Source organism: Daucus carota, chromosome 4 (assembly GCF_001625215.2).
Source record: "Daucus carota subsp. sativus chromosome 4, DH1 v3.0, whole genome shotgun sequence".
NCBI lineage: Eukaryota > Viridiplantae > Streptophyta > Magnoliopsida > Apiales > Apiaceae > Daucus > Daucus carota.
Genome location: NC_030384.2, coordinates 44,659,420 through 44,679,972, shown reverse-complemented (window position 1 = coordinate 44,679,972; position 20,553 = coordinate 44,659,420). Strand labels below are relative to the sequence as shown.

Below are 20,553 nucleotides of genomic sequence, written 5' to 3'. Positions count from 1 at the left end.
ACTGAATTAAGTTTTACTGTTTTTAGTTTAATATTGAACATTTAATAACGTGACTTATTTGGGAGTTTAAAATATATGTTTCAGTAATTTTAATTTATTAAGAATTTATAGATTATTAAAAGTATAATAATAAAAATAAAAATAATTTATGAATAATTTATAACTTAAAATTAATTATTTTGAAAAAAAAAATACAATTTACTCATGGGTTTTTCAATTTGAGGAAGAAATGGCCGAGCTTGATCATGGTTTGTGTTATATCGTTGCTTGTAGTCAGTTAGGCTGTAAAACTACACTTTACTCACCAACTTTTTGAAAAACTAACTAACGGCGTTAAGCAGTAATTAACATTTGTACACACTATGCAGAGTTTGTCAAAGTTGGTGTACACGCTTTGCTATAAACAAAAATGCAGGTACACACATCGGATATATCAGAAACTCCAGGTACACAATTTGTAGTTTACTCAAGGTTTATGATGTTTATTTTTGTATGTTCAACAAGTATTAAATGATTTCATCCACTCTAACAATTGTAGAAGCATCTAGTTTGAAATCAAACTAAGTTTTGAACCCAAAGAACGAGGTCTAATTACCAAGAGAGCTCTGTAAGATCTATGGATATTTGCATTGTTCATCTGGCAACAGGACAGCACTTGCTCTGTTTGATTTAGAGGTGAGCGAAAAACCGGATAAAACTAAAACCGCACACCGAAAAATTAAAAAACCGAAACCGATTGTGCGGTTCCGGTTTCGAAAAAACCGAACCGATTTTTAAATAAATAATATTTATATATATATTATTTATAATTTATATAAAATTTTAAAATTATAAATTACATATATATTACTCCACTAGAATCCAATGTAAAGCTCTAACTGAAAATATATTTTTTTTATTCAAAAATGTTGCAGAACGATCTAGAAAACAATTGATATGGTTTGATTACTCAATCAATTCGTAGTACCTCTAGAGTCCACTTCTTCCCCATACTACGAGTGAAAGGGAAAGGGAAATAACAAGAGCTGATTATAATTTACCAATTTGTATGATTAGTTATCAGTAGGAACCTGTTGTTGAGTCTATGTTAGACTGTAAACTTTTGAGTATTCATATTTTAATGACAATATGTTCAGTGTTTGTTTTGTTTTGTTGATTCATCCAGTGGTATGCAACTCGTTGCCGCTTGCTACTATTGCCTCACCGCTGCTGCATTCTTTAACTAAATTAATGCCCTGTTCCTTGTGCTATAGTGTAATTTTACGTTACACATATCTGGCACAAACTAACATTACGACTAATCTTTTGACGTAGACTGTAAAAAGTTTTAACATAGAATTTTGAACTGATTGGGCCCGGCAATGACAAACTTAAGGATTACAGAGGATAAATAAATGAGCCAGACCTGCAATCTTTTTGGCTTAGAATCATTAGCAGGCTAGCAGCTTATGCTTTCTGTAATTTCTTGCTGGAAACTATTTGTATTGTATACATTTTATATTCCTGCTATATTAAATCTTGTATATTTATTATATCGGTTCCTCGTATTTTAAATGAAGGAAGACTTTTTATTTGTATTGAATGAAGTAATCACACTTTGATTACTGAACATTGTCAAGCAACAATATGGAGACACAATGGAGATTGTACATATTCATTCAATTCGAGCGATGTACAATCTGATTCTAAGCTGTGTAGCATACAATATTAAGGACCAGGTTCTTCCAATTGCTACAAGCCACTTCCTTCTTACAGTTCCAGAGAGATTATTATCTGTGCTCTTTCTAGTTCAATTACATGCGCTCTTTCTAGTCCAATACAAAACATATAAGCATGAACTCCATCGCAAGACCCAGAAATCATTGCAACGCAATTAAATTTCGTCATATTTCAATAATATCATCCTCGTGCTGGTTTAGAGACCCGTTAGCCACTGCAGTGCCATTTGCCCTTGCTCCCCTTGTATCAAGTTCAGAGCCAGGGACATGATTGTTCCCACTGTACAGGGAGTTCCTCCATCTTTGCTCTATATCCATGGATTGACCATGTGGCGATCTCTGCCCTGCACCTGATTCAAAGCCGACGTCGAATAAATACTAGACTCTGAGAGCATAAAACCCAATGTATAACATCAAATATAAATGTTACTTCACTGAATGGTTACATATAATAGAGTGATGCCACACAAAAAAGAGTAAACTTAGAGCTTGTTAGCAGAGAGGTCAACCAAAATTCAGAAATTTGTAGGAGATTAAAGGAACTTGTCAATGTAAACAATTAAATACCACTTCCACTATTGGCTGCATCTCCAAGCTTTGAAATTACATCGATTAGCGCTTGCTCATGCTCCTGCAATATTAAAGATGATCAAATTTTCGATTGCAGAATACTTGGTACAGCATCAAATTACTTCAGATGTTTTTCTCAGATAAAAGAATAGATTGCTCCGACGATTACAACCTTTAGCATTTTCTTGGCCTTCTCAATTTCAAGCAGACTGGGATGAGCTGTAGTAAACATCTTTTGAACCTGCTTTGAAGGAAAGTATAACTCATGAAATTCACAGGCTATCAGTTGTCTTGAATTCACTAATCATTCTGAACATACCTCCTTTATAAGAGTGTCCGTATGAAGTATTTCAATTTCATCTGAAACCTTCTTTACAACACCATTTTCTGAAAGTGGTATTTCGTTCTCGTTTTGATCCCTCATGGCCCCCTTTCCTCTTCCAATATTTGGATAAGTTCCATGAATTAAATTGCTATCTCCAGGTCCTTGTACACCAACACCACTTTGATGTGATAATCCTGCATCATCATCCACCCATCTAATGTCTTCGGGAGGAATCTAACAACATTACAAATTAAAAATAAGTTACATATAATACTTCAACAGTTCAACGCTGGGAAGCACCATCAACAACACAATGCTAACAATGAAAATTACAATAATAAAATAAATTATGAATATGGAAAAACCAACTCGCAGAGTATGGAAGTAAGCATTGACGGATACAGCAATATTCCACCAAATCAAGAGTGTTCCGTATAAAAAATATATTGTTTTATGACTTAAATATATACATTTCTGTATTATTATGTTAATTAAATAATTGTAAGTACATATCTTATCTTCACCAAGGTACATGATCTGTGGAAGATGGATAAAAAGACTGAAGGCATATAAAGCTTTACCCACTACCTGGTAAACTTCACAAGGCACGGTTATAGACGGAGAGCTATGCTTTTAAAATTGACTCTACTAGCAAAATCAGATAGTTAGGGACCCTATTGCTGCAACCTGAGATCAGCTTGCTACTATAGAACTGATTTTTTTTTTCTTTAACATCAATATTAAAAATGAGAAAAATAATTTTAAAGTTCCAAATTAAATATAGATAAAGCAAAGAACTAAAATTTTGGAAGAAACTGAATGACAATGAGAAACATTAGACATACATGATTAATTTTATTTCGTCCTGCATCCTGTGGTGATGTCAGACCAAAAACAAGTGGTAATGTACCAAAGAGAATATCTACCTACATGCTAGCTAGCCCCGAAGAAGCGGTTATAACAAGCTCAAATGCAGGATAAGATGAAGAGGGAAGGACAACGGAATGATGACAAAACTCAAGAACAATAGCACTGACTTTCAGTCAAAATACTTATATTGAGCAAATACTCATAGTAAATGATTGATCTTATATAATCTTTCTGATCCTATGTAAAAGATTTCCAGTTAAAAGCTAGGCAAGCTCTGCGTTAGGTTAAGTGTAAATGGATGTCCATGAACATCTAACCACGGACATGCTCAAAGCTATAAGGGACGTAATCAATGCAGGAAAACAAATGCATTTGCTAATAGAAGTAGAGCGCAACTTACCTCCTTGAGATCCACCCATTCCCAAGCCTCTTTTGGGGTATTTCTATCATAGACCAGAGCATGCCGGCCCTGAAACATAAAGCCCGAATGGTGAGAACACAATGCAAGATAAACGCCTAAAACAAATCATAAAAGCAAGCATAAAGGGCTGATATATTTGATTTTATTATTCACAAAACCTTAGCCACAAATATGATGGTATACTGAAATAAATTGTTTATCAGAATTTGGATATTTAAACTAAATAATCAGATTAAATACCATAAAGCATTGAAGGCATGCATGTGAAATAAACATTATGTCCAATAGATGTCATTTTAAAACATAGTTCATAAACTTATCACCTTATCATAAAGAGAACCAAGAGCTACAGAAACATCTCCACCACCTTTAAACCACCACCCCCAAACAAAAACAGAGAGAGAAAAAAAAACACGCATAAAAATTATGACTGCACTCTGCCTATTAATGATCGATCCTAAGAGACAATACAAACTTTCTTTTTTCCAGTCCCAAACATACATCTTGGGGGTTAAAATCTGTAATGACGGCCTCATAAAAGTTGTTGTCTTCAGGCCATCTGGTCATTACTTTCCTTCCACTAAGTGGATCACGTCTCGCTACCTCAGCATTATTATTCATCAAGAAGAGGGATGGAGCTCCATTACCATTCGAAACACCCCTTGGAGTTGGACCTGTGGATGCATAACGTCCAGAGAGACCAGGCACTTGTGGTCCCAGCTGACAACAAAATGAAACAAATGTCAATTTATAGTATTCTAGTTTTTGTCCTCTCGCCAATATATGATATGAGTAACATACAGATCTGGACTTTTGTCCTCCGGCATCAAAGGAAGTTGCCCACTTTGAAGATGCAGATAATGGCTGGGCTGGTTGATTGTGTGAACCCTGCATGGGTCTGCTAAATGCTAGGGATCCTGACTGGGATGTCTTTTGCTTTTTCCAAGATGCGGAAACTGTTGGACTGGGTAGCACATCATGTATAGGTTGGGACACATTGAACATGCCTGTTTGATTCTCGCCAGCCTTTCTCCACTCTCTAATTGTACAAATAATGTCATCAGTATTAACTGTTGAAAGTAGCTCCCTGTGCTCATCATCGGACACCCTTAATTCTTTTCTAAGTTCTGTAATTAAGCCTTCTTTTTCCTGAGAAACATACCATGAAACATTTTCTGTAAGCATGGGAGATAAAAACATGCAAAGGAAAAAGGATTTACCCATGAAATGGCATCAGACTGTGCTTTAAAGGCCCGGAGTACTGAACGGTATGCTTCTTGCTCAAGCTGATGGATTTGGGATTCCATGTCAAATTGCATTCTTGGATACGAGGCTGGATTTGGTACAAACCTTCTTGTACCACTATAATGGCCCCCTACTGAAACTCTATCAAAATGTGTTGGTGCAATTTCATCATCAGTACCTGCAGCATAACATACACTCTAATATAATTAACTAGTAGGTATTTAGTATTTACATATGATGCGGCAACAAAACAACGTGGGACCCTCCACCCCTCATCCTAAGAATGAAAAAATACTCCAAGTATAGCTCGACAGATAAGGGAAGTCATTCAGCTCATTAATCTGAATAATTCTCCTTTCCCTGTTTCGAAATTAGGATTCATTGATAAATAAAAAATATGGATCATGATGTAATATTTGATTGATAATATTTTGAACAGCTGCTAGATGTAGGTTACTCTACAATGATTGATCTACCATATTATTCTATTCTTATACACCAGGAAAACTATGGTTTTAGTACTTGTCCTATATCACTCACCTCCTACTTCACTGAGGTCATTAGAGCATCAACATGTAATTCTACTTATTCACTGTGATATTTGTTGTAGCAAATTTCAATATAATTGCAAACGTTTAAGATGCCATCAGTATCTGTATTCAACACTTCAAAAAGCATACAACAATCATACCTAAAAATTGTGTACAGATGTACTTATTCACTGTGATTACTTGTATATCCGCGTATAATAACCGCGGTCCGTCCGCGTAAACTAAAGCGGACACCAGTCCATCCGCGGAAAATATGCACGGATACTAAAAAAACTTTTCTTTTCTCCCAGCCGTTGGATCGTTGGGAGAGTGATTGTTGGATAATTGTTTCCTGACATACAGTTGTCATGGAACAGGACCCTAAACAATTACATGTGTATAGCTAATCTAGGAGAAGTTGATCCCAGTTCCAATAGGTGGGCAACCAAGAGTACTATGCCACATCAATGTCGACAACCTCTTGGCAAAACCCCAGGTGAAACTCTAAAAGATTAGAGCATCCCGGCGATAAAGAGGTAGGGCAACCAAGAGTGTCATGCCACGCCACATTGGTAACCCAACTGGAGATGCCCTATGCTCATTGAGCATTTCCACTAGAGGTTGTCAATGTTGACATGGCATACGAGTCACCAACATTGGGAGGTTGCCCACTAAATACATACAATTCTTCAAAAGCGTATATTACAACCCTTTTCTTTTGTCACTTTCATATTATATCATGTTCATAATTTACGTCGGGCGGTAGGTACCATATTGACAATTTTTACGTTCATACCTAAAATTTAAACAAAAATTGCTAAAAATGATATGGGTGAGAGGGAAAATTTTAAAACTAATATTTACGGTGACACGCCAATGGTCATCAAGGCAATTGACAACATTCATCGGAGATGCTCCAAGTATCCCAACTTGAAACACATACCCAGATGAAAAATTAATACTAACAAACCAATTAAAAACAAAAATTCGACAACAAGGGTTTACAGCATTCATATACCCAAATCGAAAACCAAACAGAGTATAATGTCAAGAAGTCAACAATAGGGTACAATTATACAGCAAGATGTGTGTGTGTGTGTGTGTGTGTGTGAGTATACAAATGATGAGAGAAATGAACTGACCGCTGCTGTTGTGGAGGTCATATTCCATAGACGAATTGCAACGCCACCTGTAATTTTATAATTCAGAAAGAATAGGATGAGTTGCGTAAGAGTAAACCCTAGAATTGAACGAACGAGTGAGTAAGGGGAGAGCTGTGGTTAAAACTCAAGAGGGTTTTTTATGTGCCAGATGTATTTCTAATTCAAACCCTCTTTTTTATAGAGAGTGAAGAAGAGGGGGTGGAAATTCGAATTCAGCTGATTCCTCGTACAGTGATTTGGGTGATCTCTTGTATAACCAGGCTTTCCTAGGACTGGTCTTTTTTTCTGCTCTATTTGAACTTGTCAGCGTCACGTAAATCGCTAAGGTGCGGAGCATTGTTAATTTGGATTTAAATAATAAATTGGGTTTTTTTTATAACTATCTAATCTTTTAAAATTTTTTTACAAGAATACTTCAATATTTTAAAATATCATTTTTTATAATTTGATTATAAAAATACGACTTGCAACTTCTGCCACGGTTGCAAATGAGAAATGAATTTGCAACTTCTATAACAAATATAACAAATACGACTTGCAACTTGTACAAACTCGTTTGCAACATCATTTATAACCGTTGCAAATGTGAAATTTCATTTGCAATCCATGCAACTTCATTTTGTAAGAGTTGCAAATGAGGTTTCAGAGGTTGCAAGTCATATTTTTGTAAATAATTTGAAAAAAATGTATTTTAAAAAAATTCAACTTCGAAACAATTTTTGTAAATATTTTGTAAAAAGTTTGTATATTTATAAACATTTCTAATAAATAATGGATTAGTAAGTTTCATGGAGTATAGAAAATCATTTGGGAGTCTTGGTATGCTTTTTGAATTAATTATAAATAATATTTTTACTTGTCTAATTTATATATAACATATTATTTATAAATAATTTTAATCATAATTATCAATTGATTATTAATATTTTAAAACTTCAACAACTATTAAAATTACAGTTTTCGCTTATGAGTATACAACATAATATCCTATAGATTTATAAAAATAATTATTTTATCTTTTAATTATATTGTTTATATTTTAAAACAATAATATGCACATTCTTTACAAATATCACAGAACAAAAAAATAAATATAAATAATTATATTATATTTTATCCAAATTTATAGTCTTATATTTTTGTTGCTCCATAAAATTTGACTTTATAAATAATATTCTCTCATTGTTTTTATGTTTGACGCTTTAACTAAAATTATTATTTTTTACAAAAAATTGAATAAAATTGTATAACATACCAACCCACAATTAGATATTTTCCGGATCCAACAACTCATCACAAGTCGATCCAAAAATACAAGAAAATATTTACGTGTTTATAAAAGACTCAAATATTATTATTGTTTTTTTTATAAAGAATCTTTAGAAGTAAACTTTGGGTACGAAACACCCTACCTCATCCAACACCTTCTTTATCAAGCCGATATGGAATATTTTAATAATACATGGAACTTGGAATTTATTTTCTAGAAAATAATTGTGAATTGTTGAAAAATAAATATATATATCAGAATTGTCTTGATTTAATACTTTGGATAAATAATATTGAACAATATTGTGTTTGATATTTTAGAACAAACTTCTTTTTTGTTTTTTTTTAAGTTTAAGGAAAACTATTCATTTTGTTGTTTTAAGTTCAAGGGAGGCTATTCATTATCAGACTTACTTAAGTTGGTTAATAATATCAGCATGGGTTATCATTTTTCACCATATCTCGGATATTATGCTTGATGTTATAGAACGAAACTTCTTTTTTTTTTGTTTTAAGTTTAAGAGAGGCTATTCATTATCACACTCGCTGAAGTTGTTTAGCAATATTAGCACGAGTTATCATTCTTCACAAGATTTTATTCGATTTATTAATATGAATGGGTGATATCAAATAGATGATCTTTCTTATATTTATTTGATTTTCAGGAAAAAAAATGATAGATTGACAGTGCGAGATATGATGTTCAGTTAGATGTTAAATATATAAATATAAGAAATAAAAACACTTTGTTAATAAAAATAATAATATTGTGATAAAAGAATTATATAATTAATATGCTATAGTTTGTATATGTGATAAAAATTCTAATTATTACTTTATGTATAGATATTTTGTATTGGTTATCTATCGAATATTTAAATTAGAATTATATAAAAATACAGTCTAATACTTATGTAAAAATACCAACCTTTGATATGTAAAGTTTTAATAAAATAGCATCCACACAATTGTTCTTACTAAATACAGAACATAAGATGCAGTGCCGCAATCAAGATACAATATTAAACTTTTGCCTTTCTCTCAACATTAATAATAGTGGATTCATCGTTTGAAAAAATCAAGAATGTATGAGTGGCTTTCTCCCCCTGAAAATCTACCGGAATTTCTTTTATCTTTTTGACGTTTTCATCCAATCACTTACTTAATTAAAAGCACAAAAAACGTACACACTATTATTATTATTATTATTATTATTATTATTATTATTATTATTATTATTATGACCTATTTTTTTAAATATACCTTAAATATTTAAGGATCGTTTGGTTATAGAGAAATCAGGTTAAAAGTGGTATAGAGTTGAGATATCATTTCTCCGTACCATGTATTTGGTTGAGTGGTCAAATGAATATAATTATTATTTGTAATTACTTAAAAATATTTTTTAATTAATATTTTTATATATTTTTTAGTCATTAATTTTGTTTTACATTAAAATTTACATGTAATAATATAAATGAAGATGAAAACAAAAGAAATTTTTTTGATTCTTTAAATCCATGTTTCGTATCCATCTTTTTCTTATATATGAAAATCTTATACAGTATAAATTTGAAATATGAATTCCAAAAAAATTATTTTATACCAAACACATATAAGTTTGAAGTATAATTTTGAAATGAACGAAATTAATACATGATATAAAATGTTCTTGAACCAAACTGATTTAAGTTGATTCCACAGAATCAATAATAACATGCATGACATCTTCTGTGTGTCCGTCACCATCCATGCAATTAGATAATTTCAAGTTCTATACAAATATCCACTCCGACATGTATATTTTCACCAAATTAAATACTAATTTTGTGTAGAAACGAGGGGCTTTTGACAGCGATGCACATTATTGATCACTAAATTACTACTAGTACTTCTCTTCTCCTGGTGTATAAAATTTGAGTACATGCACCTGTACTGTATTCAGTTGAAGTTTCTAAATGCTCATTAATTTGTAGATTACCAATTTTTATGCGGTCATTCTTTTTATATTTTATAAAATCCGATAAGATGTCTTTGGAGTACGCCTGGCAGTTAGTATCTTAGTAAAACATTGATCAGTTGAAAATCACAAGAATCGTCTTTCTTCAGGATTCAATCAGATCCTGAGTGGTTATGGGATCACCAAAACTCGTAGCTAACATTCATTTCACACTATCCTAAACCAATTTGGACTTGATTACTTGTTAAGTTTTATTTTATCAAATTACGTAAAATTAAACATTATTCTGAGGATGTTTTGTTATTATTTTGTTCTTTATTTACATAACATTTCTATATAGCTAATAAAATTTGACGCTTACTTTTATTTAATTCCATAAAAGTAAATAATATTTTTTAAAATAATTACTAGTACTTCTACGATTTTCATCTTTTATATATTATTATTATAAGTTATGGCACAATTTTATTTAATATTTTATCGGTGTCCGTAAAAGTCCAAATGACACCATTATTTATAAGTTAGATATGTAACGTTTACAAATTAACCATTTTCTGGACACATGTGACTCGTGGACATGTAGATAGCAATACTCCAAAATAGAAGGGAGCTGGTAGTTCACTGAGACAGACTTACCATAATACATGTGCGCAGATCAAAAATCATTGACACTCTTAATAGTATTTTTTAATCGTCAACACTGACCACATGTTTTATTTTATTGATCCTCAGCATCTAGATTTTTATTTTCTCAAGCTGTCACACAGTAGCTAGGACGGTAGAATTATGCGTGTAGTTAATTTACAGAAATATTTATCCCAGATTTTCGGTTCGATCTAATCTCGAACCAATTTCCGGATAATTAAGCTTACAAGATAATATTTTTAGAAAAATGTTAAATATATCAAAAATTATTTTTAATTAAAATGAATATTTATTTATCACATTTTTTGAAAAAAATCATATTAAAATATGTAATATTACCCATATTCTTATGCGATTCGATCGGATTGACACTGAGAGTATAGTGCCGGTAGTAACAACTTTTTCCTCTTCTTACAATTTTTTTTTAGCCTTGAGGTGGTGAGGAAGGGGGCAGAAATAAAAGCAAAAGAAGAAAGAAAAAGAAGCGAGAACTGTAGTGAATATTTATCTGAGACACCCAAGTTGAATTGAGTTCTTTAAAATTATTTTCTTTTTACCTTTCCTCCATTCATGATGAAACGGACCAAGTTGAATGTGAATGATATTTGTGAATGATTTTCGATCTTAAAAGTAACTGATACAAATTATAATAATAATAATTAAAAGAAACAATTATTCAAGTTTGCAGATTATGAGTGAGTTATCAACTCACATAAGTCAAGTGGTAGCTAGTGACATGTACATGGCGATCTCAGTAAAGATTGAAGAAAACAAAATGGAAGACTGGAGTATGAAAGTTCATGCATAAACTGTAGGCACTGATTTTGAAAGCATGAAATCCACATTTCCATCAAATGTAATCTTACACAGATAGCATCTATTAACATGCACAAGACAAATCAAACTCCAATAAACATTACATGCCAATAGTACTCATAATCAAGAACCTCATACACTTCTAGCCATCATCTCCTGAAACATCCTATATGATTCTTGTTTCTCCAACAAGAACTTCTCATGGCAGTTTGCAATGAACTTATCAGCAAGCTTATCAATCTCATTCATATCTTCGGCTTTTGACTCCTCCTGGACCTTCCGCTCAAGCCAATGGAGGTACCCGGAAAGCTGTGATTCCTCTATGTCGCTGCATCCAGGCGATATAATAGAATTCCATGTGTTATCATGATAAAAATGAGTAGCAGGTGAGGGCACCGGTAACACGTGAGAGGAACACCAATTGTAGTGTAGCCTAAAGGAACCGAAAAAAAGTTTGTTTTTGTTTTTTTGCCTCAGCTTAGTGGGTTCTATAAAGTTTACGAGTTGGATTTCCCTAATAAGATCAATGAGGATGGACTTGGCTCGGGTGAGAGCATGAGCGATACGACACAGATGTGACCAGATGTAGGAGTGAACAATAGTTTTGAGTTTCGCGGTGCTTAAGGCTGTAGAGGAAGAAGAAGAGGGAGATTTAGAGAAGACATGCAGGGGATGAGGAGATCTCAGATGAGAGGGAGAGGGACCAGCCATTTCTGAGGCAGGGGATACAAAATACAGTCCGTTTAAATGAATTTATAAGGGAGATGTTTACCAAACAGCCAGTAGATGTTAGGTAATCACATAAAGTGGAAACAACTTTGCATATATTATAAATTGAACTTGTAATTTCTATTGTTTTTCTTGGTTTGACACAAGGCAGAAGGTTTCTCATGACCTCATATATTACTTGTTTAGTTTAAAGGACCACTAGAAACAGTAAACGCAATAGGCCTCTGTGATGTAATTCAATATTAACTTGTTGCTTAAGAATTCTTCACAAAATTGTATTTCATTTCCAAGAAATCTGTGTAGCTAGTTTTTAACAATTGCATGCTATATAGCAGAACTAGCCTTAGCAAATAATAACACAAATTATATTTAGATCGCTTATGATAACTAAAACGTCGATATATATGATATAACAGTTAGCATAATTAATCACAGAAACACATATGGATCTGCGAAGCTAATTAACATAGTAGAGGATAATATTAATTTTCATACCCTTATTTGAAAGTGTGAGTATATATTCTTGGGTGAATCAAGAACATTAGAAAAGAGTGGTGTATACAGTAGGCAAATGTGAGTGAGGTCCATAACACAAAAAGACAGAAGAAAAATGTTAGAGAAACAGCACAGGATGGGGGAATGGTTGCCTTTGTAGGTATCTGGTGCCCAAGTCTCGCGGGGTATCAGGATCTCAGTCTGAGCCACTCGAAGAGGTAAACAAGGCTCATTTTTCGCTGAAACCACAACTCTCACAATATTTATTTAGTTAGCAGAGTCATTATTTTAATCACTCAGTGACTCAGATGCTCAAATTTAGCTTCACTTGGCCTAGGGAAAACCATTATGTAAATGACATCACTGAGATGCATGCTAGACGTTTCCAAGAGGAAGACAAAAGTCTACCCGCTTCCATGATTTTCAGGTCATCTCTTTATTGCTATAATTTTCTTCTACTTGTAATCGTAAGATAATCAAGAAGTTATCATTACACTAAAACATTGACTGGATTGCAAGACATTGAAGTCTGATATCTGTTGTTATTTCTTTTAGTTTAATAGGTTGTCAGCAAACGCCGTATCACCTAATCCACATCCTAGCTGACACAAGCTTCGTTTAAGGAAAATAAAGATTCTCCTTGTAATTGATGATCATAAGCCGCCTATTATGTCTTATAGTTATTACTCTCTACCCCCTTGGCATTTCTTATTGTTAATGACAACTATTTTTCGTTTTATTGAGATATATTTATGTTTTCCTCTTCCGTAGCCGGGGGTGGGGGAGCCAACATGGTCTCCGATCCAAATCTAAACTTGCACACACCAATTTTAAAAAAAAAAGGTTGTGACAGGAAACACAAGGTAAAGATTCTGGAACTAGTGGTTTACCTGACACTATCAAGAGTGGGGATAGGAAAATCAGAAGCAAATTCTAAGCGAAAGAAAAAGTGAAAGTAAAACACCATACAAACTTTACTTAGTTTCTGCATATATATGTGTCAAGCATCACACTGGGAGATCGCGAATACATCACCTTTCTCTAGTATTCTCTTCATTCAATTGTCAGCATCACAGAGTCCCATGTGGTTATCCAAAGCTTTCAGGGTTATGAAAATTTTAGATTCCAGACACTTGGTAAAACATATATTGCAGTACGCTTTAGCTTACCAGTAGCATATCAGATATCACAACAAGCAATTTGGTCTGGGAAAATTGAAGCGGAGAATACATCTGATGCATAAAGTACAGGAAAGTATAAGCATCGGGTTCTTTTGTTTTTGGTTTGCTGTTCAAATAATTGTGCAAGTCTAGTCTTTACGACTTTACCCATTTCTGAGCAGATTTAACGTGAAGTTAAAATAATTTACCTATCAGATATTAAACTATCAATATATGCACAAATGCAAATCTCGTGTCACTTCTCTATCAAAAAAAACACCACATGCAAACACATACATAATACTATTATTAGATGAATCATAAGACCGAGTTTATTATACAATTATGACTTAGCAATTAGATCTATTAACTACGGCCTTACTCCCTTCCTGATCAAAAAAGAATGATGTGAGCGTGAAAGAAAAGGCCTAAATTTACTACAACTCTACAGTATAATGGATGACAAAATGCTCTCCAAGCAGAAGTTACAAAACAATGGGCATAAAGGTGCTTACCATGGATGAAATTGGCACGATTAATTGATCATTTAAAACACTGATGACGAAACGAGATCACGCCTTTTTCTTGGAATAGCTGTCAAGATGCACTGAATCTTCGGTCTTCTGCAACTGAAGATGCAGCTTACGTATAAGCAAATGAATGAGTGAAGGGCTTAAACATAAGTTACCTACTCAATAGGTGCATTTGGTAATGTTACTGGGAAAAGAAATGCTCATAATCATTGAAAGCTTCAATGACTTCACTGGGTAATCATATGAACATAGAAGGCATATTTAAATCCTAGCATGACATAATCCAAAACCACAAAGTTGTTTAAATGTTATGCATTCATCAGTGGAAGTGTTTCATACTATGAATATAATTAGAAATCAGCCTCTAAGGATTTTTGTTGCGTGAAGCAAATGAACTTAGCATCGGAAAACGCCATTGTAGGCGATAATGAACAGATGGGATTTTGAATTATAACTTGTTGACTTGGAATTTAAAGTGTTTGTTAGCATATTCTGTGTATACACTTAAATATATGGTTGTCTTGAAGGAATTCAACCAAAGGTTTCCACTTTACAGCCTAAACATGGGGAATGATTAATGTGCTTAGGTGAGCTCAACCAGACATCACAAATAGCTTGCAGAATGCAATTTCACCATATTACTTCAATATTGGAATCATGTCATGCACTGCTATGCGGTACACATTCAAAAAAAAAAAAAAGATCATCTCTTAGAGTAAATTTAATTAAAATGGTGAATGCTTGATTATTGGACAATGTACTCTTGCGCTTCTTGAAGACAAGGGGAAGCCTGACAAATACTGCAGAGTTCTGACTACAAAGGCCTACTTTGCCGAACTCCAAAACTATCACTGATATGTGGACTTATCCGTCTTATCATCATGATATCAGAGGTGAAGAAATGACCATGAGGCATAACCCTAAGCTCAAAATGGGTGCTCCTGCTAAAATGACGACTACGTTATAAGTTCTGTCACTGTTGGGAACGGTAACATGCTACTGCCTAGTAAGGCAAACATTAAGAGTTTATGTGATACGAATCCTAGCAACATTTATTGTGTAATTACAGTTATAATTTTATTGTCTTACTCTTATACTTATGAATGATGATGGCAAATGTTAATACATGTTTCTAATCATATAGTGCTCGCTTTTTGCTTTAAAGCAGGTGTAAATATGGTCTTGTTTTCCTCCATGGCTCCATAACATATGAACTACAAAGCTTTGACCCATTAGACACTCATAAAATTCTCAAAGCAAAAGGGAACCAGAGACTCACCTGCAGGTCCTACAAGGGAAACTTTTACTAACGTTGTCTGGACTCTGATCCATTTATATTCTCCTCTAGGTACCATAAATAACAGAGGACCATAATGCAGTTGGACCATATTTATGATAAAACTGTCCCCAGGTTGTATTTAACCTAGGCCTGTAAGCTTAAAATCCTGCGAAAATTGAAAGTGACACATTAGTAAATCGTAATCGTACACCTCGTGTAACATAAGTATACACCACCTTGAAAAAAAAGGTATACCAGTAATGCAGAATGTAGGTCAATCTAGCATACATATCAGAAATTTAGGTAAAGGAAGTGACTATCTATTATGTGTTACAATTTTTCTTTTCTTTTTTCGCTAATAAAGCAATTACTTGTAGTGATGCAATTATATCAACTTATCAGATTCTCTATCTGGTTTCTTCTGCATCATATAGAATTAATGATTATCCATTTAGTGTACTTGTTCTATAGAAAATCTATTATGCTGTAGACTCTTTAGAAAGTAAATCTATAGCAAACGTTTTCCAGAACTAATCATGGAATATAAGCATAAACTTTGAAGGTTGCCGAAGCAAAATAGTCATTATGATATGAATTCATCAGGAAATAAAACTGAGGCTAACTTTACTGCATTTCTCAAAATTCATAACACATATGCTGCCTGTTCTTCCCTGCAGACTCGTATGAGAACATGACAAGCAGGAATGACCCCGAACTCTGGATTGACAACAAGATGTAAATATTTTAATCCATTGTGCTAAATCTGCCAAGAGTCTACACCTTTGAGCCATTCTCATTTGCTATTAACATACTGGATTAACATTGTTTAAAAACCATAACTTGTGTTGTGGCCTGCAAATTAAGGAGACACTTGAATTGCAACTGAACGTCTAAAAGCATCTTTGGAGCAATCATAGGGATACACAATTGATAAATGAAGAACACGACAGACCAACAAAAGACAAACAAATGGTTTACCTTTAGCTCTTAAACCATCTCTTAAGCATTGAAAAACCATCTATCAATCTTCTTGCAATTTTTCTGCATCATAAGGCTATCTTAAAGATTAAAAATGAAACAAATTTCTAATTTGCGCTACTCGTACTCTCCACTCTATTCATAACAAACTTAGCTACCAAGCCCAATATAATGTCGATACTTGATAGAACCACGAGTCCAAGATCATTATCAGGAAATTTCTTGTTGCAAGTTTGAATGATTGAATGTCTGGCGTAGGAATTACTTATTGCTGATTTAAAAATTGTATGATACATAAAGACTAAAGCAGTGGTAGATTGGTACAGCTATTAGATTTCCCTCATCATTAAATAAGTTGGCATGCATAAAAATTGTAAACATCATATCATTGCTATGCTTTCTGATAGAAACTTGTGACATTTCCTATTACATAGCTCCAACAAGAGCCAATAAGGAAATAACATCAAAATTGCACTAAAATTTTAAGGATAGTACGATACTCTATTACCTTCTCAGACTCTGCATCGATTTTGACAGTGGGTCTTTCACACACGGTTGCTGAGTTTCATCGCTGAATTCTCTTCTTTTCAGTCATGTTCCTCGACCTGTTATATTAGCAAAACCCTGATAGCATAGAAGGATTTAAGAGCGATTATTGAATTATTTTTATTTTTCATAAAATTAAATTGAATGAAAGTAAATTTAATTTGTTTTTAAGTGTGAGATTCATATTTCTTCTAAGAAAAATAAGTTAAATTGATAAGAAGAATCGGTGGTAACACTCTCATAATAAATGCAAACTCAATGAGAAAGTGGCATTACAATTAACGTCATTTGAATAATTATTATCCATAGGACGGAAACACAAGATATTATCAACAAAAATCGATATAAATTAATTTTGAATTGAAATTATTTATCTCAAGAATCTTATTTAAATTTTTATATTGACTAAGATTTTGTTATTGATTGTATTTTATATTATAACAATTTTATCACCAACATACTTATATCAGCAACAAAATTATTTGTTTTAAATTCTAAATGTCAAATAATTTAATTTACATTATAACTCAATAAAATTAATATCAAGTTTTAGAATTAAAATAAATAAAGAGTCTTATAAATTTTTAATAAGAAATTAAATTTAAATTAGGATAAAATATTCATACATAGAAGTTTTATATCTAAATAATAATATTTAAATTGATATATTAAAAATTTATAATAACATTAAATAAAAATATCATATTTTATATAAATAATAAATTTAAAATATATTTTTAAACTCAAAACGCGTCATAAACTGATATATTAAAGAAACAACAACAAAGAGCGACATAAATTATAAACTAATAGTATAAAGTTAAAGAATTAATATGAAAATCTACGATGCCACTTCTAAGCTTCATTCAGCTAAAAGAAATAAAGTAAAAGCAGTGTTAAATGATGAAATAAAGTAAATAAACCGTTGTTTTAACTGTTTCACCTAGGGTAAATCATGGGTCTTCCTTCATTTATACACTAGACATTTTTACCCTACCCTACCTAATGTTCCAAGGTCCAAGCAAGCTCTCAAAACTATACAAAACTAACAATATTTTATGCTCCACTTTTCTGCAATTACTATTCATTCTCCCCACTCCTTTGTTTTCAACCCTCACTTCCCTCTGCTCACACCTCCCTTAACCTCTCTAATGGCTTATAGAAAAATTTCTTAACAATCCACTAGTATTATAAATCTTCATTTAATTAATTCTAGATCATCTCTTTTTTGGCACTGTTACTTAAGTCTTTGTTTCTTTACTTTATCTTGTTATTCATATGGACTAATCAATCTGATTTATGGGTTTTTGTTAGTTCTTATTGTTTTTTTATCCAGCTTAATCATATTTGAGATATGGGTGTTGGATTTGAAGTTAAAGATTGTGGCTTTGACTGTTGAAGTCAGCTTTTTTGGTATACCACTACTCTCTTCTACTAGCTCTTTTATGTACTTACATCAGCTGTATCTTTGTCATGCTTGTGGTATCTAAAAAGATCTGATTTTTATTGTTTTTTTTGTTAATTATGTCCATTTGTTTGAACTTCAGCTTTTATAGTTATCTTGTCATGGATTTAACTTTTAAGTATTGGTAGAAGTGGTTTTCTATGTTTTATGTGCTTATAGATTGGTTTTGTTTGTGGCTATAGTGTTTAGTTGTGTATCTGGATTGCGTTAAAGCTTTGATTTTTCGAGAAATTGCTCTAGCTTGTTGATTATAATTTCACCTTGGTTTGATTTAACAATAACAGATGAAATATATATATATATATCTTCTTTTGTCTTGCTTCAGAAGTTGCAAACAAAAGAGAAATGTTTCTTTTTACAAATGCTTTAGTGTATAGTGGTTCTCAATTAGGTATGAGAGTAAAGCTCTAACTTGTAGTTGTAGATTTGGGTTCTTCTGTTAAATGAGTCCGTCTCAGGTTTGTGATATTATGAATTTTTTGAGCTGATGTGCTTTATTGTCATTTGAACTTAACATTGTCTCGTGTTGGCTCTTGACACAAGTTGTATGATGAAATTTTCAACTATGCTTTATAGAATTTGACTAGTCTAAGGCTCTAAGCATACATTAGTCTTTGTGTTCTTATCAGACAGAATAGTTTGATTACCAAAAAGGCTTGTAAACATATATTACTTGTTGCAGATAACGGATTTTGACTTGTCTCTGGGTTGTTGAATGATGGTTAAAAGTAGAGGAAAAGGAAAGAAGCAGCATAGTGCTGCCACTAGTGAAGATATGGGGAGTGGTGTGGAAGAGAAGGTTCCGGCCAGGAGAAGAGGAAGGCCATTAAAGATATCGAAGAATGAAAATCAGGTACATGATGAACCTGAGAAGGTAGAAGAAGAGGAAGGGAGTGAGAAGACATATGGCGTTCTGTCTGACCAAAGTATCAAACCTCAAATGAATGTGGAGAATGGCAGAAAGAGGAGACCTTCGCGGATTAAGGAAAGCCATGAAATGAATGGGGATCAAACTGGTGTAGAGACCAAAGTTAATTCTGCTGATTCAATCAAGCCTGTTGGCTTCAGGCAAATCGGGAGTAGACGGAAAAACAAGCCGCGGCGAGCTGCTGAAGTTGGTGTTGAGTGCCGCTGAAGTCCGGGTCAGTTGTTGAGAGCGTGATGTTTTGTTTTTGAAATTTGATTTATTATGGATCCTATAATGTTTTAAGATTTTGACAATAGCTATGCTGTTTACTTTGATCAGTATACTGGTCATGGAAGCATTTGTCTAATATCTATATCATTATAAGCTACATGCACATGTTTTTCAGCTGGTCACAACTGATTATGAGGATTGTAAAGCCTCTATTTGTTTTCCTACTGAATCGGGCTGTATACACTTCCGCTGAGCTATATAGAATCAATCAGCCGTGACTTGTTCATAAACCATTTACCCGAATATGACAAGTCACAACCATCTGTTCCACAGGAGTCATATTTTGACTTCTCTTCACTTCACTACACTATGAAACAGTTCCAGCATGATCAGGTACTGTTTAACAACCATTACTGGATGGATGTCCATTGCTTAAGATGCTCTGGATTATGAACATCATACATGGTGTATTAGAAACAAAATTAAATTAACTCTGGACTGTTAGGTTCATTTTGCATGTTTAAGGATATTATGAGTTAACATTTACTACATTATTATTGGGTTCTTTGAATACATAGAACACAGTAGTATTGGAAACTTAAAAGTATAAATGACAGGTGAGAGGATGCAGAATAACTGTGAAGGCATTATGAGCATTGTTTGAACAGATTAAACTGTAAGCTCTTGTGAATCTCTAT

At 32.9% G+C, this 20,553-nt stretch overlaps 1 protein-coding gene and 2 long non-coding RNA genes across 3 annotated transcripts; 1 reads left to right on the top strand and 2 right to left on the bottom strand.

Moving 5' to 3' along the window:
* Positions 1-1,627: 1,627 nt before the first annotated feature.
* Positions 1,628-7,165, bottom strand: LOC108219585 (protein EMSY-LIKE 3). The gene is made up of 9 exons (XM_017393097.2): positions 6,822-7,165; positions 5,125-5,327; positions 4,706-5,053; positions 4,406-4,624; positions 3,884-3,952; positions 2,608-2,847; positions 2,461-2,529; positions 2,286-2,349; positions 1,628-2,068 (listed from the first exon to the last, which is right to left on the bottom strand). Exons 1-9 carry the CDS (start codon positions 6,847-6,849, stop codon positions 1,884-1,886), a joined length of 1,425 nt encoding a protein of 474 aa, XP_017248586.1. The 5' UTR covers positions 6,850-7,165; the 3' UTR covers positions 1,628-1,883.
* A 6,650-nt stretch (positions 7,166-13,815) lies between these two features.
* LOC108217882 (uncharacterized) lies at positions 13,816-17,178 on the bottom strand. Its single transcript, XR_001806256.2, has 4 exons — positions 16,707-17,178; positions 15,729-15,894; positions 14,432-14,545; positions 13,816-13,988 (listed from the first exon to the last, which is right to left on the bottom strand). It is a non-coding gene; the product is annotated as an uncharacterized LOC108217882 (long non-coding RNA).
* Positions 17,179-18,252: 1,074 nt separating this feature from the next.
* LOC108216322 (uncharacterized) lies at positions 18,253-20,012 on the top strand. Its single transcript, XR_010291264.1, has 2 exons — positions 18,253-18,665; positions 19,400-20,012. It is a non-coding gene; the product is annotated as an uncharacterized LOC108216322 (long non-coding RNA).
* The last annotated feature ends 541 nt before the right edge of the window (positions 20,013-20,553 follow it).